This window comes from Oryctolagus cuniculus, chromosome 18 (genome assembly GCF_051225735.1).
Source record: "Oryctolagus cuniculus isolate XC-2025 breed Fujian yellow rabbit chromosome 18, ASM5122573v1, whole genome shotgun sequence".
Classification (NCBI taxonomy): Eukaryota; Metazoa; Chordata; class Mammalia; order Lagomorpha; family Leporidae; genus Oryctolagus; species Oryctolagus cuniculus.
This window is the reverse complement of record NC_142884.1, coordinates 14,890,168-14,911,123: the sequence shown is the minus strand read 5'-3', so window position 1 is coordinate 14,911,123 and position 20,956 is coordinate 14,890,168. Positions and strand designations below refer to the sequence as shown.

The 20,956-nt window shown below is 59.6% G+C and overlaps 1 protein-coding gene across 2 annotated transcripts; it reads right to left on the bottom strand.

The window, feature by feature from the left end:
- Positions 1-2,519: 2,519 nt before the first annotated feature.
- Positions 2,520-12,628, bottom strand: LOC100353821 (cytochrome P450 2F5). Of its 2 annotated transcripts, none has more exons than XM_051836450.3 (10): positions 12,490-12,628; positions 11,228-11,408; positions 10,974-11,136; positions 7,609-7,758; positions 5,798-5,958; positions 5,303-5,479; positions 4,997-5,138; positions 4,651-4,838; positions 4,329-4,470; positions 2,520-2,911 (listed from the first exon to the last, which is right to left on the bottom strand). In XM_051836450.3, the coding sequence occupies exons 2-10, from the start codon at positions 11,396-11,398 to the stop codon at positions 2,730-2,732; spliced, it is 1,476 nt and encodes a 491-aa protein (XP_051692410.3). In that variant the 5' UTR covers positions 11,399-11,408; positions 12,490-12,628; the 3' UTR covers positions 2,520-2,729. The 2 variants fall into 2 exon arrangements, with proteins under 2 accessions (XP_051692410.3, XP_008247933.4); XM_008249711.5 differs by lacking the exon at positions 12,490-12,628 and adding an exon at positions 12,003-12,233.
- Between the last annotated feature and the right edge of the window lie 8,328 nt (positions 12,629-20,956).

Below are 20,956 nucleotides of genomic sequence, written 5' to 3'. Positions count from 1 at the left end.
CGCCCCCGCACTGCGTCCCAGCTGCTGCTCTCCGGACTCCACTTCGCTGTCTTTGCCTCTGTTCATGTCTCTTTTTTTCAAGCACTGACTTATTTGTTAATGAATTTTCATTTTATTTGAAAGGCAGCAAGACAGAGAAAGACAGACATAGAAGACAGAGGTCCTTCCATCTGCTGGTTCACTCCCCGAATGGCTGCAATGACCAGGGTTGGGCCAATCCAAAGCCAGGAGCCAGGAGCTTCTTCCAGGTCTCCCACATGGGTGCAGAGGCCCAAGGACTTGGCCCGTCTTCTGCTGCTTTCCCAGGCCATAGCAGAGAGCTAGATTGGAAGTGGAGCAGCTGGGACTTGAACTGGTGCCCATAGGGGATGCCGGCACTGCAGGCGGCGGCTTTACCCACTACACCACAGCGCCGGCCCCTCCAAGTGGCATCTTAATGGCTCCGCCAAATGCCCACCCCTCTGTTTTCTGTCTCTCTCTAGTTCTCTCTGCCTCTTTCTGGCGGCAGGTCTTCCTTACCTTTCTGTGTCCAGGATCCTGGTGACTGGCAGGGCCGGGGCTCAGGGCCCGAGGTCAGAGGAGCTGACTCGGGGCGGCAGGGGTGCAGCGGGGTGCCCTTCTGGAATGCCAGCTCTTTAAGAGCAGATTTTGTCTTGTTTACATCTATTTCCAGCGCCTAGGATAGTGCGTGGCACACAGCAGGTGCACAAGGACGTGTCTGTGGAGTGACCGCACAGTTCTCCCTCAGATTTCTGTCTCTGACTCTGATTTGGTTACTCTCAGTCCCTCTACCTCCCTGTTTCTTTCTCTCTCGTCTCTCTTCATCTCTCTTCCTCTCTTCATTTCTTATTTTCTGAAAAATTTGCGAGGCAGAGAATTTGAGTGAGCGAGAGGGAGAACACTCTCATCTGCTGGTTCATTCCCCAGTGGCTCAGTGGCGGGGCAGCTAAGCTGGGAGCTGGGGCCTTAATCTGGATCCCCCCCCAGGACCCTCCCAGGGCTGGCAGGAAGCTGGACTCAGGAGCCAGAGACAGGGAGGAACCCTGGGAGCCCTGCTGTGGAGGGCGGGGCCTTAGCCACCAGGTCGGATTCCTGGCTCCCGGGGAAGCGCCTGTCCTTGCCTTGCATCTGTATCTCAGCGCCTCTTCCTCCTCCTCCTCTCGCGGTCTTTGTTCTTCATGTCCCTCCGCTGTCCTCTTTGTCTCCTTCTCAATGCCTCCGTCTTTGCCTCCCGCTCTCTCCTTCCCCTCTGCATCCCTGGCTGGGCCCTGGGGCAGACTGGGCCTGGACGGCCTGTAAGCCCAGCCAGGGGGTGGTCCTGGGAGGGCCCCGTCAGCTGGGCTGCACGAGGGAGGCGCAGCCTGGATGGGCATGGGCGCCTGCCCTGCTGGCAGGCTATCAGGATGCTGGGGGCAGTCGCAGGCTGGGAGACCCCATGCCAGGGTCTGCTGTCCCCACCCCAAAGGCAGGGGCTACAGCACAAAGGAATAGTGCACTGACTGAGAGGGTGGGGGTGGGGTGGGCATCCCTCCCCCCCCCCCCCGCTTGTCCTTTTTCTGGTGGTTTCTATCCCCCCCCTGCACCCCACTTCTCAGCCCAGCAGCTCTTGCTTTTCCTGTCTTTGGGCTCCTGGGGTCTCTGACTTGTGTGACTGAAAGCCGGTGGTGCCCAGCTCAGAGCTGGGAGCCAGATCCCAGCTCTGCCTCTTTGTGTGTCACCTCGCCTCCCTGAGCCTCAGTCTGCTCATCTGTGAAGTGGGCTTATACAGGCTCAACACATCTAATTCAGAATTCGAGATGTTCCAAAATTGGAACTTTCTGAGGATGGGCGTGATGCCACGGTGGAAAATCCCGCACCCTAACCTCACAGGATGGATTGCAGTCAGAAAGCAGGTGCACTAACCATATTGTGTAATGTTCCCTTCAGGCTGTGCACAAGGTGTGCATGAAACAAACTAATTTCATGTTTAGACTTGGCTTCAGCTCCCAAGATGCCTCATTATATGTATGCAAATAGTCCAGAATCTGGACAAACCTGGGATCCACAATACTTCCAGGAGCAGGCGTTTTGGCTCTGGATAAAGGATGCTGGATGGGGCATGTAGAGCAGTGAGCAGGAGGCGCCGGGGTCAGTATCTGGTGTCTCCCTGCCCGCGCCCCTGCCCAGCGCCCTGCACCTCCCATCTCTCCTGTCTCTCTCGGCGCTCCCCTCTCCCCGAACTTAGGTTTTCAAAAAATATTTATTTATTTGAAAGAGTTAGAGGGAGAGAGAGATCTCCCATAAGCTGGTTCATTCTCTAAAAGGCCACAGTGGCCAGGGCTGGTCTAGGTGGAAGCCAGGAGCCCAGAACTCCACCCAGGTCCTCACGTGGGTGCAGGGGCCCAGGCACTGGGGCCTCAGCTGCTTTCCCAGGCCGCCAGCAGGGAGCTGGGTCGGATTGGAGCGGAGTGGCTGACGGGCGAACCGGCGCTCACACGGAATGCCGGCCCCTCCCCTCCGGCTCATTCAGCCAAGACAGATTTGAATCTTATTATAAAGATACTTTACTAGGAAACGATACAAAAGGCCCCTAAAAGGCCGCATCAGGGCAGGGGCCGCGTTCTGTGGGTACAAGAAGACGTGTCAGACCAGGCAGAGGTGGGAGGAAGGGGGCCATGCAGGTGACAGGTGCAGGCGAGACATCACAGCGCGACCGAGCCGCTCGGGGGCAGGAGAGGCGGCGGCCGCGCTCAGCGCGCGCGCGCACACAGCTGGAACGGCCGCGGCACGTGCCCGAGACCCGAGCTGAGCGGGGTCAGGTCGATGTCCTCGGGGGCCACCAGCGGCTGCAGCGAGAAACTCTGCAGGATGGCGGTGAGGAAGAGGAAGAGTTCCATGCGCGCCAGCGACTCGCCCAGGCACAGCCGGCGCCCTGCGGTGGGGAGGGAGGAGACGGAGGGTGGGGTGGCGGCGAGCCTCCTGGTTCCCAGAGGAAGACGCACAGACCGCCCACCTAGAGGTCCACCACCCGCCGCCCGGGTTTGAATCCTGGCTCTGTCACGAGCAGGTCTGTGACCTTGGGCAGGGCACAGTGCCCAGATGTTTAAAACGGAGAGGCCAGCCGTGCCTCCTGCAGTTGCTGGGTATGCCATCCAGGTACGCCCTTCAGGCGCTCTCGCTTCGTGCAAAGCGCCACAGCTGCTATCATTCATTCCCCAGCCACCCCAAGAGATGATCTGCGCTTTGTAGGTGCGAGAATGGAGGTGCCGAGACGTGGTGAGGGGCACACAGCTGGGGTGCGGGGTGCGACCTCTCTCCCCCAAGCCTGCCACAGAGCCCAGCCCTTAGCAGCTGCCCCTCACAGCTCCAGCTCTTCCCAGAGGTGGCACGTGGCACGCAGTGAGTTCTCTAGTATTCCGTTCCTCCTTCCTCCACCTGCTACTTGGTAACCAGGGAAGAGAGCTCCCAGCAGGGTGCAGACAAAAGGCGGGGAAGCTGGATCCGCTTCCACGGCGCCACCTGGTGGAGGCCGGCAGTGGCCTCTCCCAAACACAAAAGGCAGGGAAGCCGGATCCGCTTCCACAGCGCCACCTGGTGGAGGCCGGCAGTGGCCTCTCCCAAACACAAAAGGCGGGGAAGCCGGATCCGCGTCCACAGCGCCACCTGGTGGAGAGGCCAGCAGTGGCCTCTCCCAAACACAAAAGGCAGGGCAGCCAGATCCGCTTCCACAGCGCCACCTGGTGGAGAGGCCACCAGTGGCATCTCCCAAACACAAAAGGCAGGGAAGCCGGATCCGCTTCCACAGCGCCACCTGGTGGAGAGGCCACCAGTGGCATCTCCCAAACACAAAAGGCGGGGAAGCCGGATCCGCTTCCACAGCGCCACCTGGTGGAGAGGCCGGCAGTGGCCTCTCCCAAACACAAAAGGCGGGGAAGCCGAATCCGCGTCCACAGCGCCACCTGGTGGAGAGGCCAACAGTGGCCTCTCCCAAACACAAAAGGCGGGGAAGCCGAATCCGCGTCCACAGCGCCACCTGGTGGAGAGGCCAACAGTGGCCTCTCCCAAACACAAAAGGCGGGGAAGCCGAATCCGCGTCCACAGCGCCACCTGGTGGAGAGGCCAGCAGTGGCATCTCCCAAACAAAAGGCAGGGAAGCCGGATCTGATTTCACAGCGCCACCTGGCGGAGAATCCGGCAGTGGCCGCTCCCAGGGCACAGGCTGCCCTGGTCAGTCGGTGTCGGGGTCCCAGCAGAAGGGCTGGGGGGCAATCGCTGCTTCTGCACACCCACACACAGGGGTGAGAGTGGAGAGGAGAGGCGGGCTCTGGGAGCCGGGACGGCGCTCTCACCGGCTGAGAAGGGCATGAAGGCGGGGCTCTTCTTGAAGGCCTCGTTGTCATCCAGGAAGTGCCCGGGGTTGAACTCCTGGGGCGCGGGGAACTGGCTGGGGTCGTGGTGGACCGTGTTCAGGAGGGTGATGACGTCGGTGCCCTGTGCGGTTGGAGGCGGGGTGAGCGGTGGAGGAGGGGCTGGGGGTCCCCAGCCAGGGCTTCCCCTCTGCGGGGCTCAGGGTCTTGGGACTTGATCCAGGGTTGGGGAGGGGTCTGGGGTTGCGGGCAGCGTCCGGCCCACGCTGGTTCTCCCGAAGCTAGGGCTGGGCGCCCCTCGCACCTTGGGTATCAGGAAGCCGTGGAAGTCCGTGTCGCGCGTGACGCGGTGCGGCAGGTTCATGGGGATGATGTCTGCGAAGCGCTGCACCTCGTGGATCACGGCGTCTGTGTAGGGCATGGCCGCGCGGTCCTCCAGCGACGGCAGCCGCGCGCGCCCCACCACGCGGTCTATCTCCTCCTGGACGCGGGCTGCGGGCGGGAGCAGGTGCGGTGAGGCCGCGGGCAGCGCCGCGTGCGGGCTCAGAGTCCCCAGGGCCCGCGAGGCAGGCCCCGGGTGCAGGCCGCGCTGTCTGCAGCCCTGCGCGTGGGCCCGTGCGTTCTTCCGAGGGGCCCAGAGCGCCCCGCACCTTGCACTTTAGGGAACTTCATGAGCGCGAGGAAGGCGTGGCGCAGCGTGGTGCCCACGGTCTCGGTGCCGCCGAAGAGCAGGTTGTGTGTGGTCATCAGCAGTGTGTCCATGTGGAAGTGGCTCAGCGGGTCCTGCTGCTCCTGCCGGGCGCGCGGGATGGGGACATGCGTGAGCCGGGGCCTGGGGCTGCCTTTTCTGGGCGGGGCTGTGACGCCCGGTCCCCGGCCCCCCGCCCAATTCGGAGTCCCCTGTTGGGGTCTGCGTGCAGGCCGGACCAGGGTGGGGCTTCCAGCTAGGGCTTTGCCTGGGCCATCTTGGTGAGGAAGCAATCGATGAAGTCCCGCGGAGAGTCGGGGTCCAGGGAGGCCTGGTGGTCGCGGACGCTGCGGGCGATGAGGGCTTTCATGCAGCCGAAGTTGCGGAAGAGGCGTCGGTGCGGCCCGGGCACCCAGTCCAGCAGGCTGGGGAAGATGTTGTACCACTGTGGACGGGGCAGGCGCGTGGGGCCGAGGCGCTGGGAGCAGCGGGTGGGGTGTGTGTGTGGGGCGGCCGGGGAGGCGGGGCTGGGGTGGGAGGGGCGGGCCTGCAGGGAGGGGCGGGGCCAAGAAGCGGCCAATCCACGCACTAGACCCTGGCTCCTCCCCCCCGGCTCGGGGGCGGGGCCTGCAGGGAGGGGCGGGGCCAGGAGCAGCCAATCCCCAGGCTGGACCCGGACTCCTGCCCTGACTCGGGGGCGGGGCCTGCAGGGAGGGGCGGGGCCAGGAGCGGCCGATCCCCGCGCTGGACCCGGGCCCCTGACCTCGCCCCAGGGGCTGCTCATGATCTGAAAGTTGTCGTTGATGAGGCTGATGATGGTGTGCAGGCGCTCGTCGTCGTAGTCGAAGCGGCTGCCGAAGATCACGGAGCAGATGATGTTGGACACCGAGCGGCTCAGCACAAACGTGGGGTCGAAGGGCTCGCCTGTGGGCGAGGGGTGCAGTGGGTCAGAGGGTGCAGCTCGGGGGACGTCCGGGCTGCGACAGAACCTGTGGCATCACGGGGCCACCGCACGCCCACTGGCCGTGACCGCAGCACGCTGACACCGTATCAGCCCAGGGCAACAGCAGGCGGCACGGGCCGCAAGACTGCGTCTAGCGCGTTGCATGATCATGTCCAGCCTCACCCAGACGGAAACCCGCAGCGACACGGCCCCTAACACCCGGTGAGGCAGCCGCCCAGGAGACCTCGGCCGACAGTGTCCAGACCGCACAGGAGGCGCAGTAGCGCAGCCTGGGCTGAGATGGTCGTAGTTTGAATCCTGGCTTGACCTCTTAGCCTGGCCCAGCTGACCTCCGGTCTGGGAGCCTCAGTTTCCTCATCTGTAAAGTGGGCTCGATGGCTGCCTCTCCTACGGGGCTGTCCATAGCAGTCAGAGAATGCACGGTGGGGAAGGGCTCAGCCAACCTGTGCTGAGGCTGGCTCCCGCCGTGGCGCCCCTCCTGTGCCGCCAGCGAGACCAAGTCCACATCCTGGGACCTCATGTGGCGAAAGGACCCTTGAGGACGCGATTAAGTGAGGGACCCCGACGGGGAGATCACTCAGTGGGCCCAGCCTAGGAGCACCCGGGTCCTTATGGGAGGGGGGTGCATGGGTCTGAGTACAAAGACACCGAGCTGATGGGAGAAGAGCCAGCGAAGCAGACTGGGGGAGGCTGTTCCTGGCTGGGAAGATGGAGGAAGTGGCGTGAGCTGAGGAACACAGGTGGCCTCTGGGCTAGAGAGGCCGGGGCAGGGTCTCACCCACAGCTCTCATGTTTGAGCTGTAGGAACATGATGTCTGAGGCCACCGTGTTTGTGACAGTGTATCACCTCGGCCGTGAGAAGCCAGCACGGGCAGCTGGGACGGTCTCACTGACATCACATCGCTCCAGCGGCTTGCCTGGCACAGTGTGTTTGTGCCCAAAGCCAGCGAGATTTGGAGGTAACATGGGGCTCACACCATGACCTGCTTCCCAGGAGGTGAGAGCGTTCCGGGGAGGTGACACACGACGCTCTAAGACAGGCACGGGCGTGTCCAAGGCATCGTGTCCCTGCTGGTCGTTTTCAGTTTTTTTCAGAGCTCAGCAGCTTTGACCTGGGTTCAAATCCCAGCTCTGCCACACCCTGGGCACCCCGCTTTCCCTCCCTGGGCGTCGGCTTGCTCACCTGTGGCCACACCCACTCTCAAGGGTTGCGGGAGTGGGAAGAGTAACCACAGTTTAGCCAGTGCCCGTGAGCACTCAACAAACGGCAGCAGTGCCCTGCGCGAGGCCTGGGGTGGCAGACGTGGGTTTGAATCCTGGTTCCTCCAGCTTACCAGCTCTGTTACGTCAAGCCGGTTGCCTAAGCTCTCTGTGCCTCTAATTCTCATCTGCGCGACGGATTGGTGTCAGGCTGCAAGGACTTCCGCACAGCCGCGTGCTCAGCACAGGGCCCTGGGGATGCCGCCGCGTCCTCCTCGTCCTCCACCAGGACAGAGGCTGGGCTGGGAGAGCGGGCACGGCCGCCAGCGCCTACCCCGTCCCACGAGCCCAGCCTTCGAGGAGGAGCCGCGCCCGGCGCCCCTCGGAGCCGCGCCTGACCTGGCCCTGACCTTCCGTTTTGCGCAGCTCCGCCAGCAGGAAGCCGCCTTCCTCCAGGATGCGCTCCTCGATGCTCCTCTTCCCCATGCCGAAGTTGCGCAGGATCTGCACGGAAAACCTCCGCAGCGCCCTCCAGCGGTCCCCGTTGGAGAAGGCGATGCCTGCGGACAGCGGAGGAGCTGGCTCGACCCTCTGCTCACCCCCAGCCCGCGGCCCCTGGGTCCCCGGGCTTCCCTCACCGCGGTCCCCGTCGCCCCGCCTGTGTCCCCTCCCCCAAGACCGGCACGGCCGGGCCTGTCCCGAGTGTCCTCAGCATTCGGCGGGGCTTGTCACACAGGAGGTGCCGCTCCTGGGATGGCTGATTGATGGCGGGGGGCATAAATGCAGGTAATCAAGAGGAGCAAGCGCAGGACACTGGGGACTCCGCCAGACCCTGCTCTGTCCTCTCCGGGACACTCTCTACCCCTTGTCTTCTCTGGACTTGTCGTTTCCATCTCCCAGGCTCAGCTCAGAGGTCTCCCCTGGGTGGGTGGGTGGGGGGCTGCCCTGGCTCTGCCCTCCCAGGCTTCTCCCATCCCCGCCTTGACCACACAGGGCTGTCACAGTCTGGGAATGGCCTATGCTTCCTGCTGGACATCAACAGGATAGGATCCTGGATGTGCTGCTTTTTCTCTTTTTAATTTAACTTCCAGTTACTTGAAGGGAGGAGAGAGAGCGACAGCTCCCATCTTTTGGTTTACTCCCCAAATGCATCCGTAAGAGCTGGGGCCAGCCCAAAGCCAGGAGCCTGCCGTGCAACTCGAGGGTGGTGGGGACTAAACCATCTCCCGCTGCCTCTCAGGGTGTGCGTTAGCAAGAAGCCGGGACCGGAAGCAGAGCCAGGGCTTGGACCCAGCCACTCCCATACGGAATGCGCACAGATGCTTGCCCCAAGGATGCGTTTGTGGTTCCTCGGTCCCTCGCAGACCATGAGATGCCAGAGAAGGGAAAAACAGACGGTGGGGTATTGGCTTGCCTGGCTTTGCAGGCATCGACTCAGCGACGCCTCGTGGTGGCAGATGGGGCGTCAGAGCAGGCACATGGGCAGAAAGCAAGGGAACCTTGCTGTTCCCCTGTGTTGCAAACTGAGTAATGAATGGTGTGTGTGTGCAGAGGCTTCTATGCAAAAGTAGCACGGGGATTTTTCCCAAGAGCCCTGGCGCCACCTCTTTGCATCCTGTGTACCAGGATGGACAGGGTCATGAGGGCACAGGGGGCAGGGGCCATGAAAGGTGGCAGGTGTACAGTGGGAGGTGTTTCACTGATTCCAAATCCAGGGTAGCCGGGACCTGCCTAATGAGGGCCAGGGGAGCCCTGGGCGCTCCTTGAGGGGAGAACGGTGCAGGGTGTGGATCTTCCAGACCCATTTTTTTTTTTTGACAGGCAGAGTGGACAGTGTGAGAGAGAGACAGAGAGAAAGGTCTTCCTTTTTGCCGTTGGTTCACCCTCCAATGGCCGCCGCAGCCAGTGCGCTGTGGCTGGTGCACCGCGCTGATCTGAAGCCAGGAGCCAGGTGCTTTTCCTGGTCTCCCATGGGGTGCAGGGCCCAAGCACTTAGGCCATCCTCCACTGCACTCCCTGGCCACAGCAGAGAGCTGGCCTGGAAGAGGGGCAACCGGGACAGAATCCGGCGTCCTGACCGGGACTAGAACCCGGTGTGCCGGCGCCACAAGGCGGAGGATTAGCCTAGTGAGCCACGGTGCCAGCCCCCAGACCCATTTTCAATCAGAGCATACCCCCTCACCCCGTCCCCCACCACCCCCGCCATCTTCTTTCTTTCCTGTTATTTGTTGGGCCTGGCCACTTGACTTCCTTGCATAAGAGATCTGTATTTAAAACAAGCTTGGGCCGGCACTGTGGCTCACTAGGCTAATCCTCTGCCTGCAGCCCCGGCACCCCGGGTTCTAGTCCCAGTCGGGGCGCCGGAGTCTGTCCTGGCTGCTCCTCTTCCAGGCCAGCTCTCTGCTGTGGCCCAGGAGTGCAGTGGAGGATGGCCCAAGTGCTTGGCCCTGCACCCACATGGAAGACCAGGAGGAAGCACCTGGCTCCTGGCTTCGGATCGGCGCTGTGCGCTGGCCATGACAGCCATTTGGGGGGTGAACCAACAGAAGGAAGACCTTTCTCTCTGTCTCTCTCTCACCGTCTAACTCTCTGCCTGTCAAAAAAAAAAAAAAAAAAACACCAAAAAACAAACAAACAAAAAACACAACAAAACCAAAAACAAGCTTGAAAGCGACAAGACCAGGTGTTTTCCAAGCCAAGGGGACAGGATCTCGAGATGGCGTAGGTGAGTGGTGGGAGTGGCTGGGGATGCCAGTGGGGCCAGAGAGGCGATGTGCCTTTTGGGTGAGTTGGGTTTGAGGCTGGAGATGGGGACGGAGTAGGGTGGCAGGAGAAGGGTTGAGTGAGAGCTTGGGGTCGGGTAGGTGTGTGATGCAGTTGGTTTTGGTGGCAGCGAGGTCAATGCTGCAGATGTGGCCTGGGGACTGGCACCTTCCGTAGACGATAGGGGGGGCAATGCGAGGCTGGGGCTGGGGAGGGGAAGGACAGCAGAGTTCAGTTTTCCACTGCAGGGATCAGGATGGGGGTTGGTAATGGGGTTGATCCGGGACTGCAGGTTGGGGGAGGTGGCATCGTAGGTGGGGGTGGAGAAGGGGCTAAGGGGGGGGGCTGGCAGGGTTGGTGGGGATTGAGATTGGGTTGAGGGGGACAATGAGGACTGAGGCCAGATAACTTGGTTGGGACTTTGATGATATGGCGGGGATGGAACAAGAGACCGGATGAGAATGGGGTTGGAGCTGGACAGAGATAGGGGTTGGGATGCAGTTCCGGACGGTGGAGGGAGCAGGTGCTTACTGCTGGGGATGCCCGCCTACCATACCACAGTGCCCGCCTTCACGCCCCAGCTCTGCTTCCAATCCTGTCTGCCTGCTGCTGCACACCTTAGGGGGGCGCAGGTGATCCCTCAAGTACTAGGATCCCTGCCACCCATGGGGGAGGCCTGGATGGAGTTTTGCCTCCTGGCTTTGGCATAGCCCAGCCTTGGCTGTTGCAAATATTTGGGGATTGAGCCAGCAGGTGGACGAGTTCTGTCTCTGTCTCTGTCTCTCCCTCTCTCTCCCTGTGTCTCTTTCAAATAAAAAAAAATTAAAACATAAGGAAAGGTGGTGGTGGGGTTTTGGGGTGGAAGGTGGGACACAGCTGCCTGGCTCCTCCCATTTGGTGTCAACTTCAGAGGCCTGAGTGTTGTCAAGAGAGGGAGGACGGTCTCCCATCCTCAGCCCTCCTCCAGTGTGGGGAGGTTGTGGGTGGGGGTGGGGACGGGGAGCGGGCTCACCGTTGCCCTTGGTGAAGTTGAAGAAGACAGGGTAGCTGCCGCGGCCGCTGAACTCGTCCCCCTGGTCCACGAGGGCCTCCTTCACAGTTTGGTACCCGCTGAGCACCACCACGGGCCTGGGCCCCAGGTGCACCGTGTAGACCGAGCCGTATTCCTTACTCAGCTGAGGGATGGACAGAGGCCACAGGTGGGCGTGGGCTGTGGGAACCCTCTCCCTCCCCACTGCCCCGTCTCCCGAGCCCAGGCCCCTGCACCTTGGTGAGAGAGGTCAGCATGTCCTGGGAGCGAAGCTGCAGCAGGTTCCCCAGCAATGGGAGGGGCCTGGGTCCCGGGGGCAGCCGGCCCTTGCCCCATGAGCCGAGGGTCAGGAGCAGGTAGACGAGAGCCAGGAGCAGCAGCAGGATGGCCGTGTTTGTGCTGTCCATGGTGACGCAGCTGCAGGCACCGGGAGAGCAGAGCTGGGTCCTTCTGCCCCTCACCTCCTTCTAGACCTTGCTTTTCCCGGGCCCCAGAAATGGGCGCAGGTGGAAGAAGAAACAGGGTAGAGAAACAGAGAGAGTCCAGGGGATGAGAGAGGGAGGAGGGCGAGAAGGGCACAGAGACGGAATCAGAGAGGCAGAGAGGCTCTCAACAAACTTTATTTTATCCCAAAGCCACTTTTTCCAGTTCCATTTGCACAGACCTTTTGAAGTGCCCTCTTACAGACAGAGATGGGGAGAAAGAGAGGGTGGGAGCGAGCGAGCGAGCAAGAGGCTGAGGTGGACAGGGATGGTAGAAGCAGAGGAAATGAAAGAGAAGCACGTGTTCAGAACGCAGGGTCCCATTCCAGAGGGCGTTGCACCTGCTGGGCGAGGCACCTGTGCAGGCACCTGGGCCTAGCCAACACGCCGGGGACCCCGAGACCCCAAAAGCCATCAGAGGAGCCGGAAGAAGAGATGCCCATTCAGTCTTAAGACAGAGATGGAGCCAGAGGCCCCCCTCTCAGGGGAGCCCCCCTGCTCCTCTGTGTCCCCATCCCGGACCCTTTACCTGCCTCGCCGTGGGGGCAGCTAGGTGTGCCCCAGAGCTGTGGGCTGTGCCCGGCCACTGTGATGTGCTTGCGGGCAACAGCACCCGCTCTTAAATCCTGCCTCCACACCCCGCCTTTACTCCGCCCCTCCCCTCCTTCAGGCGATCTTTAACCCCCTCCCATCTTCACAGCTGCCTGGAAAGGCCCCCTGGGTGGGGGCTGCACCTGGGGAACCTGCTGTCCCCCTCCTCTTGGGGGAAGCTGGGCTCTGCGGGCGGAGCTCAGTCCTGGTCCCTGTCCAGCAGTCGTGGCTGGCCCTGGGGATGGGGCAGAGGTGTTTTCTGGGGGTCTGGTTGCGGGGGCGGGGGCGAGGCAGAGCGATGAGCCAGAGATGAGCCTTGGGCACTGGGTCCTGCTGCTCTGTGTTCAAGTCCCCGGCTGACGCTGAGCGGCTTCGCGACCCAGGCGGGCCCCGTTTCTCTCCGGGCTGCCCAGGCTGCGTCTTACCCGGCTCCTGCCTCTGTGGTGTCTGTGGCTGTCTGTCCTGCATGCCAATGCTCTCGGCCTCCGCGTCTCAGGGCCTGTCTCTGCTTCCCTCGTGTCCTCCAGGTCCTGCTTGCTCACGCCTCCTGCTCTCGCCTTCTCCCTGTCGCTCTCTGGGGCTCTGTCCTTGCTGTCTCTCGCGTCCCCTGAGTCAGATCCAGCAGGCAGGGCTGAGCCAGGCTGAGGTGAAGGATGACTTGGGAGGGGGTCAGGGTAGCTGCCAACCACGGGGACGGAGGACTAGCGGACCCCAGATAGGAATGATGCCTACTCCCCCCCCTCCAAGCCCTCCTTCCTCAGAAGCTGAGGACCCAACCCCTGTCCTGGGCAGGGTGGCAGAGGGAGGTGCTGAGCCCAGGGTCTGGGTGGGGGTGGCGATGTCCCCAGGGTCAGAGGTGTGAGCTGAGTTTGCTGTTCCCACGGTGGGGGGGGGAGTAGGAAGTGCTGGAGGTCTTGGGGAACTTGACACCCCCCGCCCCAGGCCAGGAGGGCAGTGGGGTGGGGGTGGGGCCCAGGCTGTTGCCCAGGTCCCGAACAGGCCAAGTTAGGGCAGGCCCTGGGAGCGGGGGAGGGGCTTGCCCGTGGGAGTAGGCACCTCCAGTTTCCCTGGGCGTCCACTCTGCTTCTGGGGGCAGGTGAAGCCCTGGATCCACCCCAGCCCTGTGAGCAACTTTTCCCTGGCCCTGAACAGGATTGGACCAGGGCGGTGGCGGCGGCGGGGGGTTGGGGGGGTGGTCGTCCAATGCCATTTCTGGGACCAGCCAGCGGACTCCCTTCTTTTTGCTGAGTCATGGTTGGTGTGGGCATGTGTAGATGGAGTTTTCCACGTGCAAATGTTTTTCTAGGCAAAATATCCATATGATGAAACATACAAATCTTAAGTAAGCATTGACTTTTGAATGCATGCACCCATGTAGTCCAAATCCCCACCCCAAAAAGTTCTTGCAATCCCTTCCCAGTCGACTGTGCTGCAGCACTCCTAGGCGAGCATTGTCCTGGGCTTTTCTTCCCACCATCGATCAATATTTCATAGAACCGAAATCCTACAGCATGGCTTGTCTTCTGCTCGCGGCAGGTGCATTCCATACTTTGGAGACGCGGCCACGTGTTACACGAAGCAGCGGCTCGTTGCGTTTCGTGCTGAGTGTGGCGTTTCACTGTGTCTGAGAACCATGCACCTTGCTTAGGTGGCCGCGGGATGGCTTCCAGCATCGGCTCGTGGGTGTGGTGTATACACTCTTCTTTCTGTCGAGGTCTTCAGAAAGTTCACGGAGAATGAAACCCAAGATCACTTTTTCAAAAAGATTTATTTATTTATTTGAAAGGCAAAATGACAGAAAGGGAGAGAGAGAGAGAAAGAGGAGAGAGAGAGAATCTTCCATCTACTGGTTCATTTCCTGATCAGTCACAACATCCAGGGCTGGGCCAGGAACTCCATCCAGGTCTCCTACATGGGTGCAGGGGCCCAAGCACTGGGCCATCTTCCACTGCTATCCCAGGCCTCAGCAGAGAGCTGGATCAGAAGTGGAGCAGCCGGGACTAGAACCGGCGCCCATATGGGATGCCGGCGCTGCAGGCCGGTGCTTTAACCCATTGTGTCACAGCGCCGGCCCCACTCTGGATGCTCCTGCGCACGTCTTTTTGTGATCTGTCCACTCTGTTGTATTGGGCACAGCCGTGGAAAGATTGGGTGAGAGGACGGTGTGTGTCTCAGCCCGGCCGCTGCTGTGCCCCGTCCCCCAGTCACGCCTCCCCGTTTCTGTGTCCTGATGGAAAATCACAGAGTGGGACAGCTCTGTGACTCAGCCAGCTGCGTCTCCCACAGGTTTGAACCCGAGCCGGGGCCTTGACCTTTCCGAGGCACTGATAAGCTTCGGGCAACTACACTGAAAGAAACTTGCCCAGACAGTGAGCCACATTCCTAAAACCTTGTTCAGATAAACTCTAGACCCCGGCCTGGTCACTGGGGATGCGGCCACGGAGGACCTCTCTCTCTGGCTGTCCAGCACCAAGATTTTTTTTTTAATTTATTTTTAATTTTTTGACAGGCAGAGTGGACAGTGAGAGAGAGAGACAGAGAGAAAGGTCTTCCTTTGCCGTTGGTTCACCCTCCAATGGCCGCTGCGGCCGGTGCACCGCGCTGATCCAATGGCAGGAGCCAGGTGCTTCTCCTGGTCTCCCATGGGGTGCAGGGCCCAAGCACTTGGGCCATCCTCCACTGCACTCCCTGACCACAGCAGAGAGCTGGCCTGGAAGAGGGGCAACCGGGACAGAATCTGGCGCCCGGACTGGGACTAGAACCCGGTGTGCCGGTGCTGCGAGGCGGAGGATTAGCCTAGTGAGCTGCGGCGCCGGCCCAGCACCAAGATTTTAAAAGATTGATTTTGGAAGTCAAGAGTTACAGAGAGACAGAGACAAATCTTCTATCCACTGGTTCACTCCCCAGATGTGTGCAATGGCCAGGGCTGGGCCAGACCGAAGCCAGGAGCCAGGAGCTCCATCCGGGTCTCCCACGTGGGTGCAGGGGCTCAAGCACTTGGGCCGTCTTCTACTGCTTTCCCAGGCCACAGCAGTGGCTGGAGCAGAAGTGGAGCAGCCAGGACTCAAACTGACATGCATAGGGATGCTATGTCACAATGCCAGACCTGAGACTTTTAAAAAAAAAAATAAAAATAAAAGGATAATGAACCTTTCATGGATTTCTGCTGTGTACTTACTAACACATTGTTTATCAAGGATTTTGATTTCTCATTGCATCAAAAAAATCCTCATACTTGAAAATAAGCCTTATATATAAGAGGCATATTTGATTCCTCAGTCTGCCTGTCTTTTGTGAAATAAATATGAACCCATAAGAAAAGGGTTTATGGGCAAACAGAATTATTACTTTTTAAAACATATTACTTATTTATTTGAAAGACAGTTACAGGGAGATCTTCCATCTGCTGGTTCACTCCCCAAATGGCTGCAATGGCTGGGACTGGGCCAGGCTGAAGCCGGTAGCCTGGAACTCCATCCAGGTCTCCCATGTAGGTGCAGGGGCCCAAGCACTTGGGCCATCTTCTTCTGCTTTCCCAGGAACGTTAGACAGCTGGATCAGAAGTGGAGCAGCAGGGACTTGAACCAGTGCCTACATGTGATTGCAGGTGGCAGCTTAATATACTGTGCCACAACACTGGCCCTGACAAATGGAACTAAAAGATGAGTCTATTTTGGTGCAAAATTATTTGAAATCCATGCATAGTTTTTTCATCACCTGTATTTTCCATGCAATTTTAAAAATATTTATTTATTTATTTATTTGAAAGTCAGAGTTACACAGATGAGAAGGGGAGACAGAGAGAGACAGAGAGGTCTTTCATTTGCTGGTTCACACTCCAATTGGCCACAACGGCCACAGCTGGGCTGACCCGAAGCCAGGAGCCAGGAACTTCTTCCAGGCTTCCACGCGGGTGCAGGGGCCCAAGCACTTAGATCATACTCCACTGCTTTCCCAGGCCATAGCCGAGAGCTGGATCAGAAGTGGAGCAGCCGGGACTTGAACCAGTGCCCATATGGGATGCCGGCACTGCAGGCAGCAGCTTTACCTGCTACGCCACAGCACTGGCTCCTCCATGCACTTTTTGAAGATCCCTTCCAAATGCATGGATTTCACAATCTTTTCTTTTAATATTTATTTATTTGAGAGGCAAAGAGAGTTACAGGCAGAGAGAGGGAGGGATGGAAAGTTCTTCCATCCGCTGGTTCACTGCCCAAATGGCCAGACAACGGTCAGAGCTGGGCTGATCTCAAGCCAGGAGCCAGGAGCTTCTTCTGGGTCTCTCACGTAGGTGCAGGGGCCCAAGCCCTCGGGCCGTCTTCCACTGCTTTCCCAGGCCATAAGCTGGATCGGAAGGGGAGCAGCCAGATGTGAACTAGCTAGCACCCATATGGGATGCTGGCGCCGCAGGGGGAGGCTTAGCCTACTACACCACAGCACTGGCTCCAGATTTCAGAATCTTTTGCAACATTTTAAACTTATCTTTTTTTTTTTTTTTTGACAGGCAGAGTGGACAGTGAGAGAAAGGTCTTCCTTTGCCGTTGGTTCACCCTCCAATGGCCGCCAACCGCCTGGCGCACTGCGTTGATCTGATGGCAGGAGCCAGGTGCTTCTCCTGGTCTCCCATGCAGGTGCAGGGCCCAAGCACTTGGGCCATCCTCCACTGCACTCCCGGGCCACAGCAGAGAGCTGGCCTGGAAGAGGGGCAACCGGGACAGAATCCGGCGCCCCGACCGGGACTAGAACCCGGTGTGCCGGCGCCGCTAGGTGGAGGATTAACCTTTTGAGCCGCGGCGCCAGCTTAAACTTATCTTTCAATTCAATTTTTTTTTCCCACAGACTTATTGGAATACCTTCATGTGGTGCCTGAAGAACCTTGCAGCTGATCGAGGAACGTATTTCACAGCCTCCCTAATCCCATGCTGGGCAAGAAAGGAAGGCATCATATGGCAAGTGCACCGGCTCTGCTACAGGGGAGCAGGATTTACATCTTACCGGGCGGAACTGAGCTCCCGAAAGGATTCCCCTCACTGAAAAGCTGCGGTGTGGGTGCGTCTGTTTGTTTATTTATTTGGAAAGGCAGAATGACAGAGAGGGACACACACACACACATACACACACACACAGATCTTCCATCTGCTGGTTCACTCATCAAATGCCCTCAACAGCCAGGGCTCAGCCAGGCTGAAGCCAGGAGCCAGGAGCTCCGTCCAGGCTTCCCACATGAGTGGCAGGAACACAAGCACTTGGGTCATCATCTACTGCCTCCCAGGTGCATTAGCAGGAAACTGGACCGGAAGTGGAATGGCTGGGGTTCAAAAGGTGCTGGTGTTGGCCAGGGTTGGGACGTGGCTTTACTGGCTGCATCACAACGCCCACCCTGATTGTGTCTTTTTTTTTTCTTTTAAAAAATTTTTCTTTGAAAGGCAGAGGTACAGAGAGAGAGAGAGAGAGATCAATCTTCCTTCTGCTGGTTTACTCCCCAAATAGCCACAACAATCAGGGCTGGGCCAGGCCAACCAAAGCCAGGAGCCAGGAGTTTCATCCAGGTCTCCTGCGTGGGTGCAGGGGCCTGAGGACTCGGGCCATCTTCCACTGCTTTCCCAGGTCATTAGCAGGGAGCTGGATCAGAAGTGGAGCAGCCGGGACTCGAACTGGTGCCCATCTGGGACGCCAGCGTCGCAGGTGGCTGGCGTTCTAATGCAAGCTGTCTGTGCCTTGATGGAGGTCCCCATGGTGGAGGAGAGTCAGCTTACAAGGGTCTGGTGGACATCAAGAGCCGGGCACCATCCGTGCGGGTGTGGAAAAGACACTGCCTCAAGCCTGGGCCTCAGTTTTACATGGGATGCCCTGGTCTGTGGTCCTTTTGCCCGGTACTGCCTGGGTCAGGATCCCTGAGAGGGCGTCTGGAGGTGACGAGTGCCACCAGGCTGGACTGCAGCCCCCCTGCCCCTGAGGCACCACTCCCACCTTCCTCATTGGTGAAGGCCCGCAGAGGCACCTGGGACATGGGAGGCACGCAGCAATGGTGGGCAGTGCCGCATACAACACAGCAGCTTCCTCCCAGCCCTCAGCCCCCAGCCCTGTGGGGTCTACAGCTCTTCCCACTCCCGGGGACAGAGGTCTACATTCTGGGATTGTCCCCATGGCCACCGAGAGGACTGTGGCGGTGTGGGGAGGGTTAAGGGGAGTTTTATTCCACAAGAGTGCCAGGAACACCCCCCCCCCGCCCGCCAATGTGTTCCTAATAAAACATCTCTCTGTTGGTTTGAGCTGTTGCGTCATCCCCCACCAGACATCCACGGGGAGCAACTTCTTGGCCTGGCCCATCCCACAGCTGAGCATGTGGTCTTCTGCCCTGAGCAGCCACAGGGAGGGGGGGCACTCCCTGGGGAGGAGGGGCGGGGGACTGAGCCATTCCTGGCGGAAGTTGAGATCTCTGTGCAAATCCGGGTAAGTAAAGAACACCAGGTGGCCGGGGTGCCTTCCAGCTGCCCAGCGCCAGCCACTGTCACACCTGTGGACACAGGCTGCTCTCTGTCCCAGCCTGGGAGGCAACAGGTGATGGTTCAGGTACTTGGGTCCCTTCCATCCATGGAGGAGACCTGGGTGGAGTTCCTGGCTCCTGGCATTTGGGGAGTGAACAGTACAGAGGGCGTGGTGTTCTTGGGCTGCTCTCCAGGGACTGGGAATTGGTCATCCATTTTGAGCTGTTTGGCCTATGTCTCCTCTTGGCAACACCCGCCACTGGAGTCACCCCAAAAGTGGGGGCTGGGGAGCTCCTCAGGAGAGTACTCCAAATCATCGCAGCACGGGGCCAGCTGGGGTTCAAAGAGAGAAGCACTCAGCTCATGCTGATCTGCCCAAAATGCTTATTAGGGACCCCCTGGGTGGGCAGCAAGGCGGAGCCGCGTTCTACCCATCCACGTCCAAAGCGACTGGCTTCCGGGACGCAGTCTCCATGTGGGCTCAAGGAATCCGGCTCAGGGCCAGGTCTGGTTTCTCTCGGGGTTTTGGGCAACAGCCCAGATACCCTTATCAGTGCCTGGGAACGTTCTAGGCTCTGGTTTGGGGCCAGGCCCGTAGGGCAAGCACACGCCGGCTGAGCCTCAGGGTGGTCAAGGCTGTCTGTGATTTTCCATCAGGACACAGGGAAAACACTGGGGCCCCTGGGGGAGCCTGCAGCCCCCACCCCCAAACAGCTCCTACAGCCTCACATTTCCCGCCTCGCCCAGCGGGTCCCTGAGCCCTCAGGAAAGGGCGGCGTTCCTGGTGCTCCACACCTACACAGCAGCAAGTGTGGTGCAGGTTACCACCTAAACTCAGAATCCTAAAAGGCTTTCTCGAAGAGCTTCCACCACAAACCTCACCCCCAACACCACGGACGGCTTCAGCACAGACCACCGGGAGTCACTCCCCACGTGGTCAGTTAGCCCCCACTGTTTGTCCACAAAGGACGTCGGTTAGCTTCCCAACAGTCACTGCCTCCCCCGGCACAAAGCTGGCCTGTCTGGAGCCAGGGCCGGCGTTGTGGCACAAGCGGGTTAAGCTGCCTCCTGCCCACCGACACCAGCATCCCATCTCCTAGAGCTAGTTTGAACCCTGGCTGCTCTGCTTCTCATCCAGCTCCCTGTGAATGCGCCTGGGAAGGCGGAGGAGGATGGCCCAACACCTGGGCCCTGCACCCACGTGGGAGACACAGATGGAGCTCTTGGCTCCTGGCAGCTGTTGTGGCCATTTGGGGAGTGGACCAGTGGATGGAAGATCTCTGTCAACTATCTAGCTATCATCTACCTATCTGTATATCTCTACCTCTATCCATCTGTGTAACTTTATCTGTCATTTTTTTTTTTTAATAAGAGAAGCTAAGAAAATTAGAGCCCTCGGTTTTGTGGGACCACGTTCCTCCCTGTGGCCACTTCAAAGCTCAAGGCCTCCGAGCCATGCTGGGCGTTCACTGAAGCTGCAGAGACCAAGCTCTGGAGGGCTTCCCCCTCCTGCGTGTCAGCAGGCCTCCCAGAGGTGCAGAGTCAGCCGATCAGCACCCCATCCCCCATCCCACCAAGAGCAGCCCTGCCCCTTCCCCCGCCCCCCCGAGCTGGGCTTGCTAGATGGAGCCAGGGGCAGTGCCCAAGGACTTTGCAGTTCACCCACGGAAGCCGAGGTCTATACCGCTCTGTGGAAAGCCCAGGACAGAGCTTAGCACCCTGGAGCTACTGGACACCTACTGGGGACACAGGCAGAGGCTCAGCCTACCATGCCACAGAGCCAGCCCCCCCACCCCCTGTGGCATCTTAACCACTGTGCCACCTCCACCCCCATTTAAAAAATATTTATTTATTTATGGCCGGCACTGCGGCTCAATAGGCTAATCCTCCGCCTTGCGGCGCTGGCACACCGGGTTCTAGTCTCAGTCGGGGCGCCAGATTCTGTCCCGGTTGCCCCTCTTCCAGGCCAGCTCTCTGCTGTGGCCAGGGAGTGTAGTGGAGGATGGCCCAGGTGCTTGGGCCCTGCACCCCATGGGAGACCAGGAGAAGCACCTGGCTCCTGCCTTCGGATCAGCACGATGCGCCAGCCGCAGCGCGCCGGCCGCGGCGGCCATTAGAGGGTAAGCCAACGGCAAAAAGGAAGACCTTTCTCTCTGTCTCTCTCTCACTGTCCACTCTGCCTGTCAAAAAAAAAATATTTATTTATTTGAAAGTCAGAGTTACAGATAGAGAGGGAGAGACAGAGAGAGAGAGAGAGAGAGAGAGAGAGAGAGAGGTCTTCCATCTGCTGGTTCACTCCCTAGATGGCCATAATGGCTGGAGCTGGGTTGAGCCCAAGCCAGGAGCCAGGAGTTTCTTCCAGGTCTCCCATGTGGATGCAGGGGCCTAAGCACTTGGGCCACCT